The sequence below is a fragment of the Pan paniscus genome, chromosome 13 (assembly GCF_029289425.2).
Source record: "Pan paniscus chromosome 13, NHGRI_mPanPan1-v2.0_pri, whole genome shotgun sequence".
NCBI lineage: Eukaryota > Metazoa > Chordata > Mammalia > Primates > Hominidae > Pan > Pan paniscus.
In genome coordinates this window covers 64846040-64866318 of record NC_073262.2, presented here as the reverse complement: position 1 = coordinate 64866318, position 20279 = coordinate 64846040, and the positions used below count along the sequence as shown (strand labels likewise).

The following is a 20279-nucleotide window of genomic DNA, read 5'->3' as shown; positions in this document are numbered from 1 at the left end:
TTTGAGGGACATATTTTCATCCCAGATGAAATAAGACACCAGTAAAAGTCCTAAAGATGGCTGGATTTGTGACTTTCTTTAAAATATATTGAGACCATTCTACAGGTCATTCCTACTTCAACATTCTTCCCTAGGAGGGTAGAAGTGAAAAATATTAAGAATAGTCATAGAAAGAAAATGTTTAGATGCTCCTGTTTCCATAATCTCTTCCTTCATACTTCTCTAGCTCTATTGAGGCTAATTGCAGAGATGACACATAATCTTTGAGGCCAACCATTGTAGCAAAGTAAAGCAAGAATTTACCTCAAGAGCTCAAGATGGGAAAATTGAGAAACAGTTATTAAACTAGAAGGTCTTGTTGGTTAATGAAATGACATTCATCACATGCAAACAATGCATATTCTCATATATTTTATAGCGTCTGTCTACACAGAGAGATTCATGGGTCTCCCAACAAAGGATGATAATCTTGAGCACTATAAAGTAAGTGTTTCCATTTTATTTAGGTTAATAGTTAATTTCTAATATGCTAAATAACTTAAAAGCAGTAGTTCAGAATTTACAGTTTTAATTCTGGGCCCCCAAGCAAATATCATCTTTTGTTAATTGCAAAACACATCACTAGAAAGGGTTTTACTCCTTTTGGATTCTGTTCTTTCTTTTCCCATCCTCCCTTCCCTAACCTCTCTTTTCCCAATCTTCCTCCCCACCCCCAACCCCTACACAGCTTGAGCGGGCATCATTTATGCCTAAGGTCTCACTCATATGTAACATATGACACATAAACTTTCAGTTTTTCAAACTAAGAATCAGATGGAAGTAATGCAAATGATGATGAAAATGTGTTGCTCTGACTCTTAAATATTTATCAAGCAAAGCAATACATAATTTCAGTATTGGTGCTAAGTCCATTGCACAATGATTTAGCTAGTTTTCTATTAGAACTTGCAGCAACTAAAATGTTAATTTTTTTCTCTTTTCCAGAATTCAACTGTGATGGCAAGAGCAGAATATTTCAGAAATGTAGACTATCTTCTCATCCACGGAACAGCAGATGGTGAGGTTTAAGCAAGACTCTTACACATAAAAATACTGAGCCAGCATCACTTTGTTTAAGAAACATTAAGCATCCTCCTATGCCTATGCTCAGGGTCAGTACCTAAGAGTCAGGGACATTTCCATATCTGAGTGTGATTACTCACTGCTGACAATGTCAAATGCATGACTAGATAATTGTTGGTGTTCATTTCCAGGCAGTACATTGTCACTCTATGCTTTCTGGTATTTAGCAGCACTTTAACTCTCTCTCTCTTTGTTGCAGATAATGTGCACTTTCAAAACTCAGCACAGATTGCTAAAGCTCTGGTTAATGCACAAGTGGATTTCCAGGCAATGGTACATAATTTTGTTTTACTCATGTTCATGGCCTTAGACCCTCAAGCTAAAAGGAGGGGTTCATATTTTTATTTTTTTTAACTTTTAAAGTAAAATCTGACAAAGAGGCTGCAGGATAGAGTAGGCAGAACATTAGCAAATGAATCTTGGATCTTTCTTTAACTACTGAAGGACCCGAGGCAAACCAGATCACCTCTCGTGTTCCCAGTTGAGTCATGTAAAATAAAGGAGTTCACAAGATTAAATGATCTTCTAGTTCAAACATCCAGTTGTTCTGAAATCCTATGTGAATAAGTGCAATTATATGCTTAGAGTCCCTGCAAAACCTGAGCATCCTTAAACAGCTAGAAGATTCTGTTTGTTCAGTAAGAAGCAGTTGCAGAATGTCATCACAAACCTCCAAGGCTCCCTGAAATCATATGGCTCCATTTGGGGTTAGAGAACTTTTCACCTATGTATTCTCATCCCCTGGCATACACCTGGCTTATCACAGATGCTCAGCTTCTTACTGAGTGAATGAATGAATTAGCTAAATGTAAAATCCAGGTTGCTTGAGGAATGAGAAATGGAACCAGAAAAGAAAAGAAAGTGAAAGCCAAAGTTGGGGGCGGGGCGGCATTCTTGGTAGCTACCTTTTCCTCTCACAAATGCTCCCTCAATTGCTTAAGTTGAACAAGAACCCCGAAAAGGAGACCCCCATCTTTTCAACATTTGTTTTTAAAAAATGTACTGACTGGGAAAGAAATGGGGGAGGGGGTATAAGAAGAAGTTGGTTAAGGGGTACAAAAGACAGAAAAAAATAAGTTCTAGTATTTGAAAGTACAGTAGGGAAATTATGGTCAATGATAATTGATTGTATAATTCAAAATAGCTGGAAGAGAAGAATTATAATTTTCCCAACATAAAAGGAAATTTGTTTGAGGTGATGGGTATTTCAGTTATCTTGATTTGATCATTACACATTGTATTCAGCTATCAAAATATCACTGTACCCCCAAAAGATACACAACTATTATATATCAAATTTTAAAAAATATACAAAGAGGGAGGTGAGCTTTTTCTGACCTTTTTTATTGTGATCCCCAAAGTAAATTCAACTTAGTAAATATATTATTACATCGTGACCACTGCTACCTTTATTCAGTGAAAGCAATAATCTTAGTGGCATCTCTCCAAGAGTGAAGTTTAAAGTTAAAATACTATCTTTCACTTTTTAAAGATGCTATTTTTAACTCCTATAAAGGGTATTTATGGCTATATATGAATACATTATATTGTGGATTTTCTGCAACAGAGAGGAATTAGATTCACAGGCTGAAAGCCTCATGGAATTTTTGAGCTACAAGGAATCTTAGGGAAAATCAACTCCAACCCCTTTGTTTTTCAAATGAAGAAACCAGACTCCAAAGAAGCAAAATTAACAGACCCAGTGCATCACTTCTGGCAACTCTGATTCCTGATCCTGATCTTCCAGGATGCTGGATGATGCGAGATCTCAGCCACTGAGATCTAAAATATGTTTAAAGCATGTGAAACAGTAGTGGAGGTTAACGAAAGCTCTTCCTGCTGTAAATATTTACATGTAAGCTATTTTACTTATTTGAGTGTTCTTAGGTACAGTTTCCCCATAATAGAAAGATTATCAGGTCCTGAGAGCACAAAAAAGTCCAAGCTAAATGCATTTGATGACTGCAGGAATAAAACAAGCTTCTTTCTTTGTGTTTCAGTGGTACTCTGACCAGAACCACGGCTTATCCGGCCTGTCCACGAACCACTTATACACCCACATGACCCACTTCCTAAAGCAGTGTTTCTCTTTGTCAGACTAAAAACGATGCAGATGCAAGCCTGTATCAGAATCTGAAAACTATATAAACCCCTCAGACAGTTTGCTTGTTTTATTTTTTATGTTGTAAAATGCTAGTATAAACAAACAAATTAATGTTGTTCTAAAGGCTGTTAAAAAAAAAGACGAGGACTCAGAAGTTCAAGCTAAATATTGTTTACATTTTCTGGTACTCTGTGAAAGAAGAGAAAAGGGAGTCATGCATTTTGCTTTGGACACAGTGTTTTATCACCTGTTCATTTGAAGAAAAATAATAAAGTCAGAAGTTCAAGTGCTATTGTGTTGTCTGTATTCATTGATTTCAGGTTCCAGGTTTTATCACAGAAAGAGGTGTTTGTGCAAAGCAAGTGCATGAATAACATTAGGGTGCTCATGGAGGAGAAGAATCTAGAAGTGGTTTTGGATTTCTGTCATGAGAACTCCAAATACTGGAACCAACAGCTCAGAGTAGGCAAAAGCATTGTTCAGAAAATGCAAGTGAATCACGTTTGAGATGTTTGCACTCTATGCTGTCCCTCCAAGAAATGTTTATTACATTTCTCCCAGAAGATTTCTTCAACATTGCCAAAAGCATTTGATAAAGATAAAGTCAGACTTTTGAATTCAGACTCCTTTTAAAAAAATGCTTCTAATTTGGAAGTGTTCCTATTTTGAATCCATTTTTAGAATTAGTAATGGTAACTGCTTTCAGATTGCTAACCCATAACCAAATCAAACCAAACAAAAATAAATAAGTAAATAAAATGACATCAATAGCTAGAGAGGAAAATTTTATATCTATGAGGTTTTTCTGGGGTCTTAGTTCTACATTATAAAGTTCATATTGAAAAAAATAGCTGTAATGCCTACAGTCCTAAAGCAATGCATTGCCAGTTACTACCACCTTCAGTTAGAAACTACTGGTGACCTGCCATCTCTGTGATTGCCTCAGAATTAAAAGATCCATACCAGGTCACCAGAAGATATTTACTGAATGAATGTTGGAAGTATCCACCACACTGCTGTCTAAGGGACTTTTCATTGTGTAATCCCCAGCACTGGATTGCCCTGGGTAATTTCTCCCCATCCCTAGCTTGATACCTTCTTTCCAGTTGCAGGTTGAATCCCCTCATGCCTTATACCCAGAAGAACCAATCCTGGCCTGGAACATTACAGCAGGAAGACCACAAAGAGCACAAATGCAGTCTTCTCTAGAGTTTTCTGACTTTTTCCAATCCAGCATTGTTTCCACTTCAGCTTTCTGAAAACATTGCCCCTAACTCAGGCCACATAGCTCCACCTCACACATCAGGAAGGGATGTTCTGTGGTGGTCAGGAATTCTGGACAACACCTTCCCAGATTCAGGACTGGCCACAGCCCCTCTTTTCTTCCTCCATGCAATGGCTGTTGCCCTGAGGACCAGAGTAAGCTACCACCTTCTCTCTCTGTTCTGCACACAGCAGCCTCTGAAGCAAGCCCAAGAGATTTTCTCATAGTTTTCTCATCATTCACTCTCTCCATCTAGGGAGAGAAAAATAACAAGTCATTTTCTAATACTCTATCTAGGGATACCACAGGGTCATTACAAATAGAAAGAACAAAAATCTTATTTCTCCAACTTATTTTCTGCCTTTGTGACATTTGCAAAACTGGATTCTAATATTGATCTGCAGTAAGTTGTCTCCAGCCTCAGGCCTTTGCTCCCACTGCCACAGAGGGAACTGCTGAGACAGAACTAATAGTGTCATTTTCCCACTTAGAACCCTTCGATGATTCTCCGTTGCCTAAAAAATAATATTCAAAATCAGCATGACAGAGAGAGCCCTTGACGATCCGTCCCCATGCATATTTTCCAAACCCTTTTCCTGACACCAGCTTCTATAGACCCTTAGATTAAAATTAGATAAAATTACAATTCAGCTCTTCAGTCCTACTTGCCACATTTCTCTGCTCAGTAGCCACATGGTTAGTCAGCACCATATTGGACAATGTCGATGTAGAACATTTTCATCATCACAGAAAGTGCTGCTGAACACACTAGTGCTACCTTAGAGAAAATCTTCCTAATGCTACCCTAGAGAAATCTTCACCACCCTTGTCTTGGAATGTGGCATATCACAGAAACTCACCAATTGTTGAATTAATGAATACCTTTGTGTTCATGGAAGATTCAGGTTTTCTACATTACTGTTGATGAAGCCTTTCCTGACCCCCTCAGGTAGAATTTCCCAGGTCTTCCTCAAAACTGTAAATATGTTTTCAGTTATTTATTCATTCATTCATTCAACAAACATTTACTGAGTCTGATTGTATATCAAACACTGTGCGAGACTTTGAGGATGTAGTAAGAGCAAGGCAGCAACTTGCGTGGCAGTTTTTTAAGTGTTCACCTTTCATAAAGCTTTATTAGATTCTTATTTTGTCTAGAAAGATAAAAGGTACATGAAGTACAAAAGGGAGAGATTTTAAGTAGAAAATGCCAAGCTAAAAGAAAGATTTAAAAATATCTTGCCTTTTCTATCTTTAGGAAGCTGGAGTATAATAATAATTATCATTTACCACATTTTATTCTTGGATATGAGACATGGAAAAGGGGGTATCCCAATAGCCTCATTAAAGCTGCAAAGTATAATTATCCTTCACACATGACAAACAAGATTTTCATTCATTCATTCACTCATTCAGTGACCGCAATTGCAAGCCACTATTTTAGGTACTGTAGGTAAGACCTCCCCTCAAAAAAAGTCTAGTGTAAGAGGGAAGCCATAAAACAATTAATTTCTAAACATTATTTCAAATTTTAGTCCCACACGGCTGGCCTGAGAGCTATTTTTAAAGGTTTCAAAATTCTAGATGACCATCAAATATTTCTTAGAGTAAATAAGAAAAAAAGCAGCAAGCAAATGAGTATTTGGTTAAATTTAACACAAATGAGAGAACTTTTACTGGAGTTTAAAAATTTTTTTTAAAACCTACCCTTATTTATAAAATGCATTATTTATTTCCTTAAGAAAACATTTATTGAATACCTATGCTGTGCACAGTAGTATTCTGGGTACTGGAGGGGTTACAAAGATGAATATATATGACAATTTCTCCATTTCTAGACTGTATCAGTAAAGGCGACTTAACGAATCTGATTTTCCCAACATTTGAGCATTTTTCAGAAACTGACAGATCTTTATGCAAATGTTGTTGCCAAGCTGTTTGTAATGGTGAAATTATACTTTGACAGTAACTCTTTAAAATATATTAAACCCAGCTAAGGTTTTTTTGGAAATGTTGCCAATTAAGTGACTTTAATGAGCTTCTTGATGGTAATGTAATTAAAATTCAGATGTTCTAATTGTAAAAAAAAAAAAAATAGTTCTGGGAAAGTTAACAGTAAAATAAGCAAATGTAAAATGAATTGGGGCTAATTTAAATGGTGATAATGTGGTCTTCTGAGAAGATTCTACCAAAACAATGCTTTCAATTATGCTGTTTGTAAAGAAGAAAGGAGGCACCTAACAGAGATTTTGAATTTATCTAATAAAGCAGATATTTTGAGTTTATCCAATAAGACAGACTGAAAAATTCTGAACACAGTAAATCATTCTCAGTCTGTGAAGGGGAACTGCTAAAACACTTCGTTGGCATTATGGACAGGTACTTTGGCAATTCGAAGTGGAATAATTTTTAATTCAGGAAGAAATAAGTGCTTAGACCTTACCAAGCTATTCATGGGGAAAACGATCTGGCTTCTAGCATAAGCCTCTAATGACCACCTGCTCAGATTACTGGCATGCAATACCAACATGCTGGTCATAAACACTTCTTTTGACACACAGGTAACATCTTTGGCAAGCTAGAACAGTCTGATTTTATTCCATTGGTTTCTAATTAATACTCCATTTTTACTTACTTAAAACATTGTATTGACATATATATTTTAACAGATACTCGTTGGTATAGCATTCCATCTTTTGCTCTGTGGTTATAGAGAATCAGTATTGTGTGAACAAGAGAGAGGTACAATCAAGGTAAGGTCATGCCACAATGGCTTGACAACTCATCTTCCCTCTTTCATATTTACCATTTGTTGACAAGCAAAGATAGGAACATCTTTGTTAGTCACTCATTTTTAGGGTCAGGAACTTTTGTCACTGCTACAGAAGGTGAATTTTTGAAATAAGTGTCGTAATGAAACAGTAGAATATTAAGAAGCGACTTGTATGTTAAAAAAACTACTACCCATTCGCAAAATTAGGCTTGTTATTGAATCATCCTTTTAGATATCTATGAAAACAACAGAACATTTTAGATATGTGATAAAATTTCCTTATACGCCACTGGTACTACACTAAATTTCCAAATTTGAGAAATGATCATTAAAAAGTGAAGATGCTCTAATGTATAAAATGCTTTGTACATACACAGGAAACAATGCTGCTCTCTAATTTCCTTCAGAAGATTAAAGCAATACTTTGCAATGTTATAAATTTCTTTCTTTCAAATGAAATACAACATAGATCACTTGTCAATCTTGTAAACAGAACATGTTCGCTACAGCTCATTTTAGGGGCAGCACTGTAGTGGGTAAAGGAATGGAGGTTAAAGTGAAACTATCTGGTTTGAATCCCAGTTCAGTAATATATAAGCTATGCAACTTTGATAAATTTTCATAAGTTATCTCTGTTTCAGTTTCCTTATATGTGAAATTGAGATAATAACAATTCTTACCCCATGGAACTGATTGTTGTTTTAAAGTAGTTATCACTTGTAGAGCAGTGTCTGACACAGTCTTTTGTAGCTGTTTGTTAGATGCATAAAATGAACTACTTTTTAATGGTTATTTTCAATAAACTAATTCTCAAGAAATTAATAGCCTCAGTCAGAAGCCAATAGTTTCTTTCCCATACCATGGAATGTAGTATAAGTGTCCTCGATCATTTATACATAAGTCTTTATTTCTAAAACAAGGTGGCCTTTTAGGAATAACCAATATTGAAGTCGTGCATATCCAAGGAAGTTCATCTTCCTTGGTACTTATCTTAAATGAGTTGTTCATCCTTGTGTCTCACTCAACACCTGTCTAAGGAGTCTAATATTTAATAGCAGTGATTGAAACACCTTTGAGAAAGACAAACTGCCAGGGCAATGTGTAGTTGAAGGACATGGGCAGTAAATTTACCCACCTTCCTGTGAAGCCTGCAAAGCACCACAGTGGCCGTCCTCTGTGGCCCTGTCTCCACCGCTCTCTCATCACCTATCAAATTACAGCCGCCCTGGTCTCATCTGTGGATTTTGTGTAGGCCAAACTTATTTCTGTGCCAGGGTCTGGAACATCTTTTCTCAGCTTTTCACTTGGCTGTCTCCTCATTTGGTTTCAGCTCAGGTGTCATTGCCTCAGAGGGAATTTCCCTGATCATTGGATTTCACATTGCTTCTGCCACAGCCAGAGACTTCCAACCACATTATTTAATCTTGTTTCCTTGATAGCACTTAGAAGCATCAGAAATTCTTTGAATTACGTTTGTGTTGGTTGTTCCCTATTTCTCCCATTCAAGTACAAGCTCCCTCTGAGCAGAGAGCTTGTCTACTTTTTTTCACCTCTCTGACTCCAGGATCTAGACAGTACCTAGAATAACGTAGGAGGACCTCAGTCAATATTTGCTGAATGTATCCTCACATTCTGTGGATGAGAGTGCCCATGAAACTGGAATCCTGATGTGTAATCTGGCAGTGGGTACAGATCATGCCCTTTCTGAAACTTAGTATATAATAGGAACTTGCTGTTGTCCTCCTCAAAGCAAAGAGAAAGAAAAATCCCTGAGCAGCAGGTGTCCCGGTCAGGAGAATAAGGTTAGGGAGGACATGAATTTTAGCCAGAGATCTAAAAGAAGTTTGTCTTTGAAACAAAAATAATTTGGATTAGGAAATGGAAACACAGCCTACTTCACTGTCCTAACTTAGATACTTGCTGCCTCTAGATGAATCACCACCGGGACACTGCAGGCTGAGGAAGTTTGGCACAAATGTTCAGGCTGGAAAATGACAAATAAATATCTGGAATGTGATTGATTACTCTAGCAGCTTTTATTTTAAAAACAACACTAGTTTTTAAAAATACATTTTGCTTAATAAGTATGTTTCAAGTACTAGTGGTTTCTTTTACATTATAAAACAAGGATACCCATGCTTATTCTGTTTCTGTCTCCTGATCAGATTATATGTTCAAACCCTGAAAGTTTGGTTGGTTGGTTTGGTTGGTTCTTTTAAATTCAGATTGTATTGTAAACTTGGACTCATGAAAAATAAATCAGTGAAATATCTCTTGTAAAGGCTGTGCATTTTAGATCATATTTTTTAGTTGATCATTCAACATGGGTGAACTGAACTTCCTAGTATCCCATTGATGCAACTGAATGTAGTCCTGTGCACCTGCAAAGTTGCCAAACAGATTCAAGAGAACTGAGTTCTAATTCTTGTAATTCGGGCAAGCACCTTCTCTTCCTGAGATTCAATTACTCCCTGCATGCCACAGGTACTGGGCTAGATCCATGGCTTTCAAATCACATTTTGCAAGCCCTAAGAATTCTTCTGTGTCCCATTAGGGCATAGTGCAAAGCAATTCCTGATCCTTAAATCATCTTCCACAATTGGAGGCCTGTAGGTTAAATAATAGGAGTCAATCCTGTGTTTTCATATACTATTTTCTCCCCTGGATCTCAACATCTGCTGGGATTACAGTGGTTTCTCTCAATATGGCGGTCTCATGGATCTCTTTTGAGGCCAGATTTATGGGGTTGGTGTGGGAAATATTTGGTTGGATGGCAACCATAGATCCCTTAGAAACACTAAGGTTGAAATGTTGTCTCTAACTATTTAGGCAGTAAAAGTGAGGGCAGGGACCCATCATGGCACCTTGTTTGATGGTCATATGATAAAAGTTTATTTTATTTTATTTTATTTTATTTTATTGAGACAGAGTTTTGCTGTCATCACCCAGGCTGGAGTGCAATGGCATGATCTCGGCTCACTGCAACCTCCGCCTCCCAGGTTCAATCGATTCTCCTGCCTCAGCCTCCCGAGTAGCTGGGATTACAGGTGCCCACCACCACGCCCAGCTAATTTTTGTATTTTTAGTAGAGACAGGGTTTCACCATGTTGGCCAGGCTGGTCTCAAATCTTGACCTCAAGTGATCCACCTGCCTCGGCCTCCAAAGTGCTGGGATTACAGGAGTGAGTCACCATGCCCGGAAATAACATTTTCAAAGGGATTGCCATCACCATCACCATCCAACATCTTATTTCATAAAATGTATTTTATATGAGTTAAATTGATAGCTGAAGATCTTGTATTGGATAAATGTAACAGGAGTCTTAGAGTAGAGTTCCCAATCTCAAGAACCACTGAGTCCAGGCAGGTGATCAGAACGAATGAAGCAAACCAAGAAACAGGTCAAGGAGATTCCTGGTAAAATAAGGCTGGGACTCTAATGAGCTGGTGACTGCACTAAAGGGATAACAACTACTGGCTCAAACTGCTGCCACTGGAAATATGTTGTTGCCAGACATTGTGATTTTTGTCAAGAGAAACCGGAAAACTGGATTTTTAAATGGAAATTCCCTCTCAATTTTGAACCCTTGACCACTAATTTGTGAGTAAAGGAAACTCATCTGGATGCCAGATTTGGGCTGTGGGTATCAATTTCTATTTTAAGGAATAATTTGATTGCTTTCTTTTGGATGTGAATTGTATACCAGGTGCTCCGTACGTATTCTTCCATTTAATTTTTGAAACTCTATAAATTAGAAATTAAAATATATGTATTTCTGACTAGGAAAATGAGGTTTAAGTTACAGTACTCACCCAAGATTCCATATATCCAGGTCAATTCAATTTCTCCCTGTATGCCAACTGAATTGGCATACTGTTTCTGTACCACAGTGGCAGTGTCTCTTCTCAGGTATTCTAGAAGAAATATGTGGAATGCCTTTTCAGATAGGTTTGTTACCTATTAATGTCATTAATCAAATAATGAATATACAATGGAGTATAAGTAAACACAACCCTAATAGCAGGCCCTTATAAGCCATTATTAGAATTTAAGTACACATAATGAAGTCCCCATTAAGTGACTGCTAAACAAACATTTGAAGGTTGCTTTTGAAGCTGAAGTTTTGTGCCTCCCTCTGTAACTTAATAACTTCTACAGGGTCTACATCTTGTTTCTGGCCCCAGCAAAATTGTGTGCATGTCCAGACAAGCCAATCAATATGGAAATCCAGTTCATGACTGAACTCTAAATGGCCTTGGCTTTCCAGTCTTCCCATGGCCTCTCCTCCACTTGTTGCTGCTGCTTTTTGATGTCTTCTCACCAGTGTCACCCCTGCACTGTGTCTTCCCACACTTGCTCTCCTGCCAGCTTCCACACCATGACCATGGAACTACAGATGGGGCAGGGTGGTGGGGGACACTTGCAAGATATCACATAGGGATGGTCCCCAAATTGGCATCGAGTGTGTCATGCCAGCTGCACCCAGGCTGCCAAAGCAGAGGCTCCAGAAATAAGGAACAACGAGTGTGTAAACCTGAGGCTTTATTCCTCTAGATTAAGTCTTTAGAAGAACAAAAAAGTACAATTTAGAAGATTACCGGTAAAATGTCTTTTATGGCCAGGCACAGTGGCTCATGCCTGTAATCCCAGCACTTTGGGAGGCCAAGGCAGGTGGATCACTTGAGATCAGGAGTTCAAGACCAGCCTGGCCAACATGGTGAAACCCCATCTCTACTAAAAAAAAAAAAACAACAAAAACTAGCCGGGCATGGTGGCACATGCCTGTAATCCCAGCTACTTGGGAGACTGAGGCAGGAGAATCACTTGAACCCGGGAGGTGGAGGTTGTAGTAAGCTGAGATCACGCCATTGCACTCCAGCCTGGGCCACAGAGCGAGACTCTGTCTCAAAAAACAAAAACAAAAATAAAAACAAAAACAAAAACAAAGCCTTTTATGTCTCCCCCCCACCATTTTTAGTTACTTGCTATCAATTTACGGTTTCAGAGAGTCACACACGTACCTCCAGGTTGCAAAAGCACTTCCAACATATCCGGAGTACTTTCACTATTTACTTTTTCAAGTTACAGTATCAGGAGTCATAAAATATTGTTGACATAATCTTCTTTGATGAAAAAGCCGTGCTCAGTGAAACCTGCTAGAGGAAATCCTACTATCAGTTTCTTGATGTACACTTAGAGCCTTCTGCATGTGTTTTTCTCTTAAAAAAAATTAGGAATCTATCACTATCAAAGTATTAAAATTTTATAATAAACTTTATAAATAGCAACTCAATATTCAAATCATCTTTGTGTCATATTTTCCAGAAAGTAAGTAAAGTCATGGAAACTATGAGTGTAATTATTAAAATTTATAATTTATTAAAATGAATAATTTTATCATTAAAATTTTATTCTTTTTTGATAAAGAACTTCATATACATTATATACATATTTGTATATATGTCTCATAGCTATATATACATACATATTTACATATATACAAATATAAACTTATTTGTAGGGTTCAGTTTCCAGAATATATTAAAAACACATACAATTCAACAATAAGAAAACAGACAGCACAATTTCAAAATGGGCAAAGGATTTGAAGAGACATCTCTCCAAAGAAAACATACAAATGTCCAACAAGCACATGAAAAGATGCTCAGCATCCTTGGTCATGAGGATAATACCAATCAAAACCACAGTGAGGTATAACTTTATGCCAACAAAAATGGCTATAACAATTCCAGAAAAAAACAAAAAATAAATATTGGCAAGAATGTGGAGAAACTGGAACTCTTGTGCATCGCAGGTGGGAATGTAAAATGCTTCAGCCACTGTGGGAAACACTTTAGCAGCTCCTTAAAAAGTTAAACATAGAATTACCATATAACTCAGCAGTTCCACTCCTACATATATATATATATATATATATACTTAAAAGAATTGAAAAGAGGTACTCAAACAAATGCATGTACAAACATGTTCACAGCAGTATTATTCACCATAGTCAAAGAGCGGAAATAGCCCAAATGTCCGTCAATGGGTGAATGGATGAACAAATTGTAGTATATACATACAGCAGAATATTATTGCACCATGAAAGTAATGACGTACTGACATGTACTACCACATGGATGAATCTCTAATGCATTGACCCAAAAAGCTATCGTATGATTCAATTTATGTGACATGTTCAGAACACGTAAATCCATAGAGACAGAGTTCAAAGTAGTGGTTGCCACTGGATGTGGGGAGAGAGATGTGAGGAGAAACTTCTTATTGAATATGGGTTTTTATTTTGAAATTATAGAATTGCTTTGGTACCTAATAGAGGTGGTGGTTGCACACATAAATGTACTAAATGTCACTTAATTGTTCACTTTAAAAGGATTTATTTTATTATGTAAATGTCACCTCAATAATTTTTTAAAAACTGCTTTTAAAAATTTTATTGGTAATAATTTTCAGAATAAGTAATCCATAATAATTATTGCATTATTCCTAAATCGTAGGAATAATATGATATTCCTACTGATATATCTGATATAAGAGACTAGACTAGTCCAGGATATTAGGCTCTTAGGTGCTTTAGAAAAATCTATTTTGATCCATTGTTGTTGCCAATAAGAGGAATATTTTTATTCTCAATGAAAGAAAAAAATTAAAATTGAAGTTACACTTATTTTACCCAGTTGCCACTCACACCACTATGTCTCTGTACAAAGCACAGAGGAAACCATAGGATTTACCCCACCCCCGCCACTTATTCCAGATCTACATCTTACACCCCATGAGCACTCAAAACACTTAAACCTGTCATATAAGAAAATCCCTTTTCTGACCCCTACATTTTCGTCTTTCAGTTTTCTGCTTAACTGCACTCAGCAGAGCAGCTCTTCCAAGGAGACTTTTTCCAACATCCAGCCTCATCTTGCCTCCTCATTGACGCTCCAATTCAGTCTAGAGGAAACAAAAAGCATAGTCTCTCCTCCTTGCCAAGACCTGCCCCACCACTGACCTCTCGATCTTATGCTCCTTTATTGTCCTCATTGAAATCTGTAGCTGTTGAAAAGGACGAAAAAGTCAATCGTGTGACATATCCAAAATTCGTGGATCTGATTCTTAAAAAACAGAATCTCCACTGTCGCTTTGGAAAGCAGTTGGCAGTTCCTCAAAAAGTTAAACACAGAGTTAGCATATAAGCCAGCGATTCTACTCCTAGGTATTTACCCAAGAGAATTAAAAACATAGTCCAGACAAAAATTTGTGCATGAATGTTCCCAGCAGCATTATTCATAATAGCCCCAAAGTGGAAACCACCCAGATGTCCATTACTGATAGATGGGTAAACTAGATGTGGTAAATAGCATACAATGGAATCATTTCAACCATAAAAAGAATGAAGTACTGATTCCTTCTACAACGTGGATGAACCTTGAGAAGATTGTGCTAAATAAAAGACATTAGACAAAAAAAATTATATGTTGAGTGATTCCATTTATATAAAATACACAGAACAGGCAAATGTGTATACAGAGAAAGTAGATCAGTAGTCAAGAGCTCGGAAAGAGGGCAAGGGGGAGTGACTGCTGATGAGTATGGGGTTTCTATTACGGGTGATGAAAAAGTTCTGAAATTAGATAACGGTAATGGTGACATAGCATTCTGAACATACTAAAAACTACTGAATCATACATTTTTTAAAAACTAAGCCCAAAAATACTTCCATCATCAACTGTTTAGCATTTAGATGTCTTGCTATCTTAGCTATCTGGAAGTTCTGAATAGATTTAGACAGCAGTCAAAGCTGATTTGAGGAGATTTTGCAAGTCCTCCCAGGACTACTTTGCAAAGCCTTACTCTAGAAAGGTTACAAAGTAGTGGGGTCCTGTATTCGGACTCAGATATGGCTTTAAGCAACTTGGTTGCCTGTTCTAAGCCCCTGTCTTGTTATTTGTAAAATGAAGGCAAAAATATTAAACTCGTTATGTATTTTGAGTATTAGAGAATAATATACTCAGCTTTGCCTTTAGTACATATTCAGGAAATGGTAGCTACTTCTATTCTTAGGCGGCTTGATCCTCATTTCTGAATTGTAAAAAATACTGGCTCTCATATTATTATTTTTAAATCTGTTGCCTACAATTAAATCTGTATATGAATTCCAGGTGAGAAATCAAAAAAGTAATGAACTAATCAGTAGTTGAAGCTATGTGCTAACCAATGGAAGGAATGACTATTACACTTTACCCCAGGTGTTTGGTCAAATGTGTCTCTGAATTTATAATTTTTACTTGATTCTTTTCATCAATGTCAACTGTCTTCAACAATACATTTATTAGAACAAGTGTCCATAAAAACATTAGAGGCAAATTGATGCTTAATAAATCAAATACATTTTTAAGATATTATTTGCATCACCTTTTTTTCCGCTATGAGTTTTGCCCATTATTTGTGGGGAAAGAATGCAAACAAACTGGGAAGCCGAGGAGGGCAGATCATGAGGTCAGGAGATCGAGACAATCCTTGCTAACACGATGAAACCCCGCCTCTACTAAAAATACAAAAAATTTAGCCTGGCTTGGTGGCTGGTGCCTGTAGTCCCAGCTACTCGGGATGCTGAGGCAGGAGAATGGCGCGAACCCGGGAGGCGGAGCTTGCAGTGAGCCGAGATCACGCCACTGCACTCCAGCCTGGGCGACAGAATAAGACTCCGTCTCAAAAATAAATAAATAAATAAATAAATAAATAAATAAATAAATAAGCAAACAAAGGTGTAAAAGCCATGATCTTCTACCTCTAGAGTTTTGTTGATAAGTATTTATGGAGGAGAATGCTGGCAATCATGGACTAGACATACAACAAAAAAAGAGAGACTCTATCTTTCTTCAGCCTTAGAGAGGACTTATGGTTAGTCGACTGTGCTTTATGAGGAGAAAAGAATTTTTATTAAGATGGAAGTGAAAAGTCAGTTTTTACATCTTCTGACAACATGGCAACAAAGAAATGATTTACCTTTCAGTAAGAGCCAGGACTAGAACGCAGATATGAAATACTTCTGGCCATAGAAATGTTTCTGACTGCAGAAATAAATTATTTTGGTCATTTATTGCAAAATGGAAATGTAGAAATTTATTCTCCAGGTTTGAAAAATAAAGTAGCCAAACAATGAATTGTGATACATTAAATAAATCTCTGCTTTAAAATAGGGTAATAGCTTAGATGGCTTTATGAATTATCCTCCCCTCTATGGTTATATCATTTCAATTTCCCCAGAAAACTGGGCATATCTTGATAATACATTTGATAAAATACAAATTGGCAATACTGAGTAAGTTTCAGGCAGGGGGCAAGTCTTACTACAAGGTATAATGAACAAGAAAAAGTATTTATAACTCAGGTTTGCATTCTCTGCATTTTCTTAGTATATAGACTCCAAAATTTAAATTTTCTAATGGCTGAAGTTACTTCCTTTTGCAGAAGACTTTAAAAAATTGCAATGTTTTAATTGGTTCACATTAAAGACTCTTAGAAGCTTGAAGAAAAAAAGTCTTTCCAGATGAGCAAGAGGTTGGATAAATGTAATGACATATGGTTTGTTTTTTATAGCTACAATATGCGAAAAATAGTAGCATAACACATGTATTCAATGATATATATGTATTTATACATATAAATATATATTCTGCTTGTAAATTATGAGATAAGATTCTTTTGTACAAATATGATTTTGTTTTCTTTCTCTTTCTTGTTCCCTTTAGGAATAAAAATAACAACTGAAACTTAGAACAGTTTTAAACATCTCATTATACCAGGGATCTTGCAAAAGATAAAATCAACGAATGCAAAGCCATGATGCCACACAGTCCCCTGCACAGACTTGTGAGCGGGCTGTCTGCAGGGTCTCGGAGCCTCAGGGCAGGAAGACTGTCCGTTGATCTTATTACTGAATCTTCCCCCCCCACCCCAGCAGGCTTCCTCAGAATCCTTCCAGATGGGTGGGTCATGAACTGATTTTTAAATATCTCTCAGGAAGGGTATTTCTCACATCCTCTGGCAAACTCAGAACTTCCCCTGGAAGTTCTTCTTTTATTACCGCTGGATCCCTGAGCCCATTAAGTCACTCACAGAGATGTGAAGGACATCTGATTATTACATTGTATGTGTTCAATTTTTAACTTTTCAAATGCTCTCGTTAAGTGGCTCTTCTGAGTTAAAACTAATCAATAAAAACTTTTTCCTCAAATGCTATACATAATTTTTCTTTGATCTTTTGAAGGTTCACACCTATTTTCAGAAGACCCTTGTTATGAACCCTTGGATGGTATCTTAATACGCTGTGCTCTTCCTAGGTTAGAGTATTAAATACTGTCCAAGAATAAAAAAGAAACCTCAAGCATATCAGGAAAGCTTGACTGGTCACTACTGCAGTTTTATCAAACAGAGCTAGGCAAATCCTAGGGATGGGTATTGAATAACATTGAGAAGAAGGGAGCAGTGATTTTGATTCCATTACCTCTGAGTGGTAGCTTCCTCTCTCTGCCTTCATTGCAGTTGTTTTTCCATTACCTTGGCCCGGCCTAGGCTACTGTTTTCCATCCAGGCTCTGTTGCCACCATGTGTCTATGAAGTTCACTTATTTTACTTAGCTAATCCTTACTCACTGAAAAGTCTAACTCTTTGGCTTCCAAAGTGATAAATGACCAATTAGTCCTAATGGCCCATCCCCACGATCATTCTATTATGGCTTTAACTTTTTAATATGGGAAATTTCAAACATAAATAAAGTAAGCAGAATTGCACAATGAACCCTGTTTATCCATCAGCCAGCTTCAACAATTATCAGTATTTTGCCATGGTTGTGTCATCTGTACCTCCACCCACACCTCAGACTTCTTTTTTTTTTTTGTAACTATTCTTTTTTTTCCTTTTAGGTAAAATTTACATAAATTAAAAATCACGAATCTTAGCTGTACTATTTTGATAATCGGATAAACCTGGTAACACATACCCTTATCATAATATAGAATATTTCCATCTCCCCAGAAAGTTCCCTCTTAGGCAATCCTCTCCCATCCTCTTCCAAGAAACAACCACAGTTCTGAGATTTTTAACTTCAATTTTGCCTGTTTTTGAACTTCTATAAATGGATTCATACAGTATATAGTTGTTCATGTCCATCTTCTTTTATGCAGCATAATGTCTGCAAAATTTTTCCACATTGCTGCCTGAGTCAGCTGTTGCTTAATTTTTGTTGCTGTATGAATTCCGTATCACAAATTGTTTATTCTTTCTCTTGTTGATGGATAGTTCAGTTAGTTTTTAAGTATTGTAAATAAAGCTTATCTGAACACTTTTTTACAAGTCATTTTGTGGATATATGTTTTTATTTCTCTTGGATAAAATACCCAGGAGTGGATTGCTAGGTCAAAGGGTAATTGTACATTTAGCTCTAAAGTTTTACCTTTTTCCAAAGTAGTTGTACTGTCACTCCTTTTTAAATTACATTTTTTGGTTTGTTTTGAATGGGTAATTCTATCAAATGATCAAACAATCCAAACCACATAGCAGGTATATAAAAGAAGTATTCTTTGCATCCTGTCCCTGTCCACATGCACCCCACTTATCCACACTGCCTCCTACAGGTAAGCACTTTCATCAGCTTCTTGTCTATTTTAATTTTTTGACGCAATTATGAAAAATAAACACGTATTTCTGCCCCTCTCCCTTCTAAAACAAAAGGTAGCCTACTACATACCCATTCTGCACTTTCTTGTTTTCAACTAACAACATATCTTGGAGTCTTTCCATATTGGTAAATAGATAGCGTCTTCGTTTTTTTTTTTTTTTTTTTCTAAACAGTGCTCTATTGCTGGCCCCTTGGATTAGTTCCCACCTGTTACCCTTCTACTCAACCTTGTACCTACATCATTACATATCTACATAGCAATATATGTGGGATAAATGTTCAGAATAGTGCTTTAGCCTTACTGGGCCAAGAACTATAGGTATTAGTCACTTCGATAAGTATTACCAAACCACCTTTCAAAGGAGTTAATATTTTGTACTCCTATCAGCAATGCCTGAGAGTTCTCCCTACCCATAGACTTCCCACCACAGTGCACTGTGAACCTGGATGTTTGCCATTCTCAACTATTCCTAAGTATTCCGAGCAGCTACAGAAAATAAACACACAATAACCCCACAACGCATGGTTTTGTGTAAATTTTTAAGAATTTTGAGGTGGTAAAAGCATTAAGGCAAGCATGAGGTCCTGCATGCAGCTTCATGCAACTGCACAGGTTGTAAATCTGTGGAAATTGTCCTTAGGACTAAACATCATAAAGAAATCATATATGTCACTAGTCATAGACATACAGGGCTACCACTTTCCTTGCCTCACATCTAAATCACTGAATAACTGTATTGATGGGAATAGGCCAAGTAGAGGCTCATGCCAGAACAGTGACAGGAAGAAGATCTGCAAGTCCAAATTGCACTTGAGTTCTGTCTTAATTTCTGACAATGCGGTGTCCATGAAGAAGCCTGACTTGGCCCTCCTAGAGAGGAGAGCAGGACACAATGCTGTGGGGTTCTTATTGCTTATACATCCTCAGAATGCGTACCTTTATGGTACTGGGAGCCCCAAGAATCAGTGTCAGTGGGCTGGAGATAAAGTCACAGGAAATTTTCTGAAACAACTTGGGATAGTCACTTCTAGAATAAAGGAAGCAAGTAGAGTGGAGGGAAAGAAAAATGTTTGGTAGTTAAATATTGGGAGAGGATAATTACTGAAAGGCCAGTGCTATGCTGAAGGTTTTATATATATGATCTGCAGATCTTCCTTCTTAGGGCTGCTCCACAAACAAGTAGAGTCTGAAAAGGAAAGAGAGAGACAGAGACAGAGAGACAGAAAGAAACATCTGCTCAAATAGACAAATAGACAATGGGAAAAGTAGAACTGAATCTGCCAAAACAATTAAAAATATAGCGAATAGTTGTGTGAAGA

The 20279-nt window shown here is 37.0% G+C and overlaps 1 protein-coding gene and 1 long non-coding RNA gene across 6 annotated transcripts in view; one reads left to right on the top strand and one right to left on the bottom strand.

The window, feature by feature from the left end:
- FAP (fibroblast activation protein alpha) overlaps positions 1-3518 on the top strand; it is a 74655-nt gene extending 71137 nt beyond the window's left edge. For all 3 annotated transcript variants that reach the window (XM_024927941.4, XM_063595202.1, XM_063595203.1), the window contains 4 exons: positions 419-483; positions 985-1057; positions 1322-1395; positions 3123-3518. In XM_024927941.4, coding sequence (XP_024783709.1) covers positions 419-483; positions 985-1057; positions 1322-1395; positions 3123-3224 — 314 coding nt within the window. In that variant the 3' untranslated portion in view covers positions 3225-3518. The remainder of the gene's footprint in view (positions 1-418; positions 484-984; positions 1058-1321; positions 1396-3122) is intronic.
- LOC103786518 (uncharacterized) overlaps positions 1-14557 on the bottom strand; it is a 56330-nt gene extending 41773 nt beyond the window's left edge. The window contains exons 1-4 of one of the 3 annotated variants that reach the window (XR_010109396.1): positions 14289-14552; positions 12286-12417; positions 11077-11178; positions 3524-9870 (exon numbers count right to left, since the gene is read on the bottom strand). This is a non-coding gene — a long non-coding RNA (uncharacterized LOC103786518). Of the gene's footprint in view, positions 1-3523; positions 9871-11076; positions 11179-12285; positions 12421-14288 lie in introns of those variants that run through there. The other 2 variants (XR_004670189.3, XR_004670188.3) reach the window with 2 other exon arrangements.
- Positions 14558-20279: the final 5722 nt, after the last annotated feature.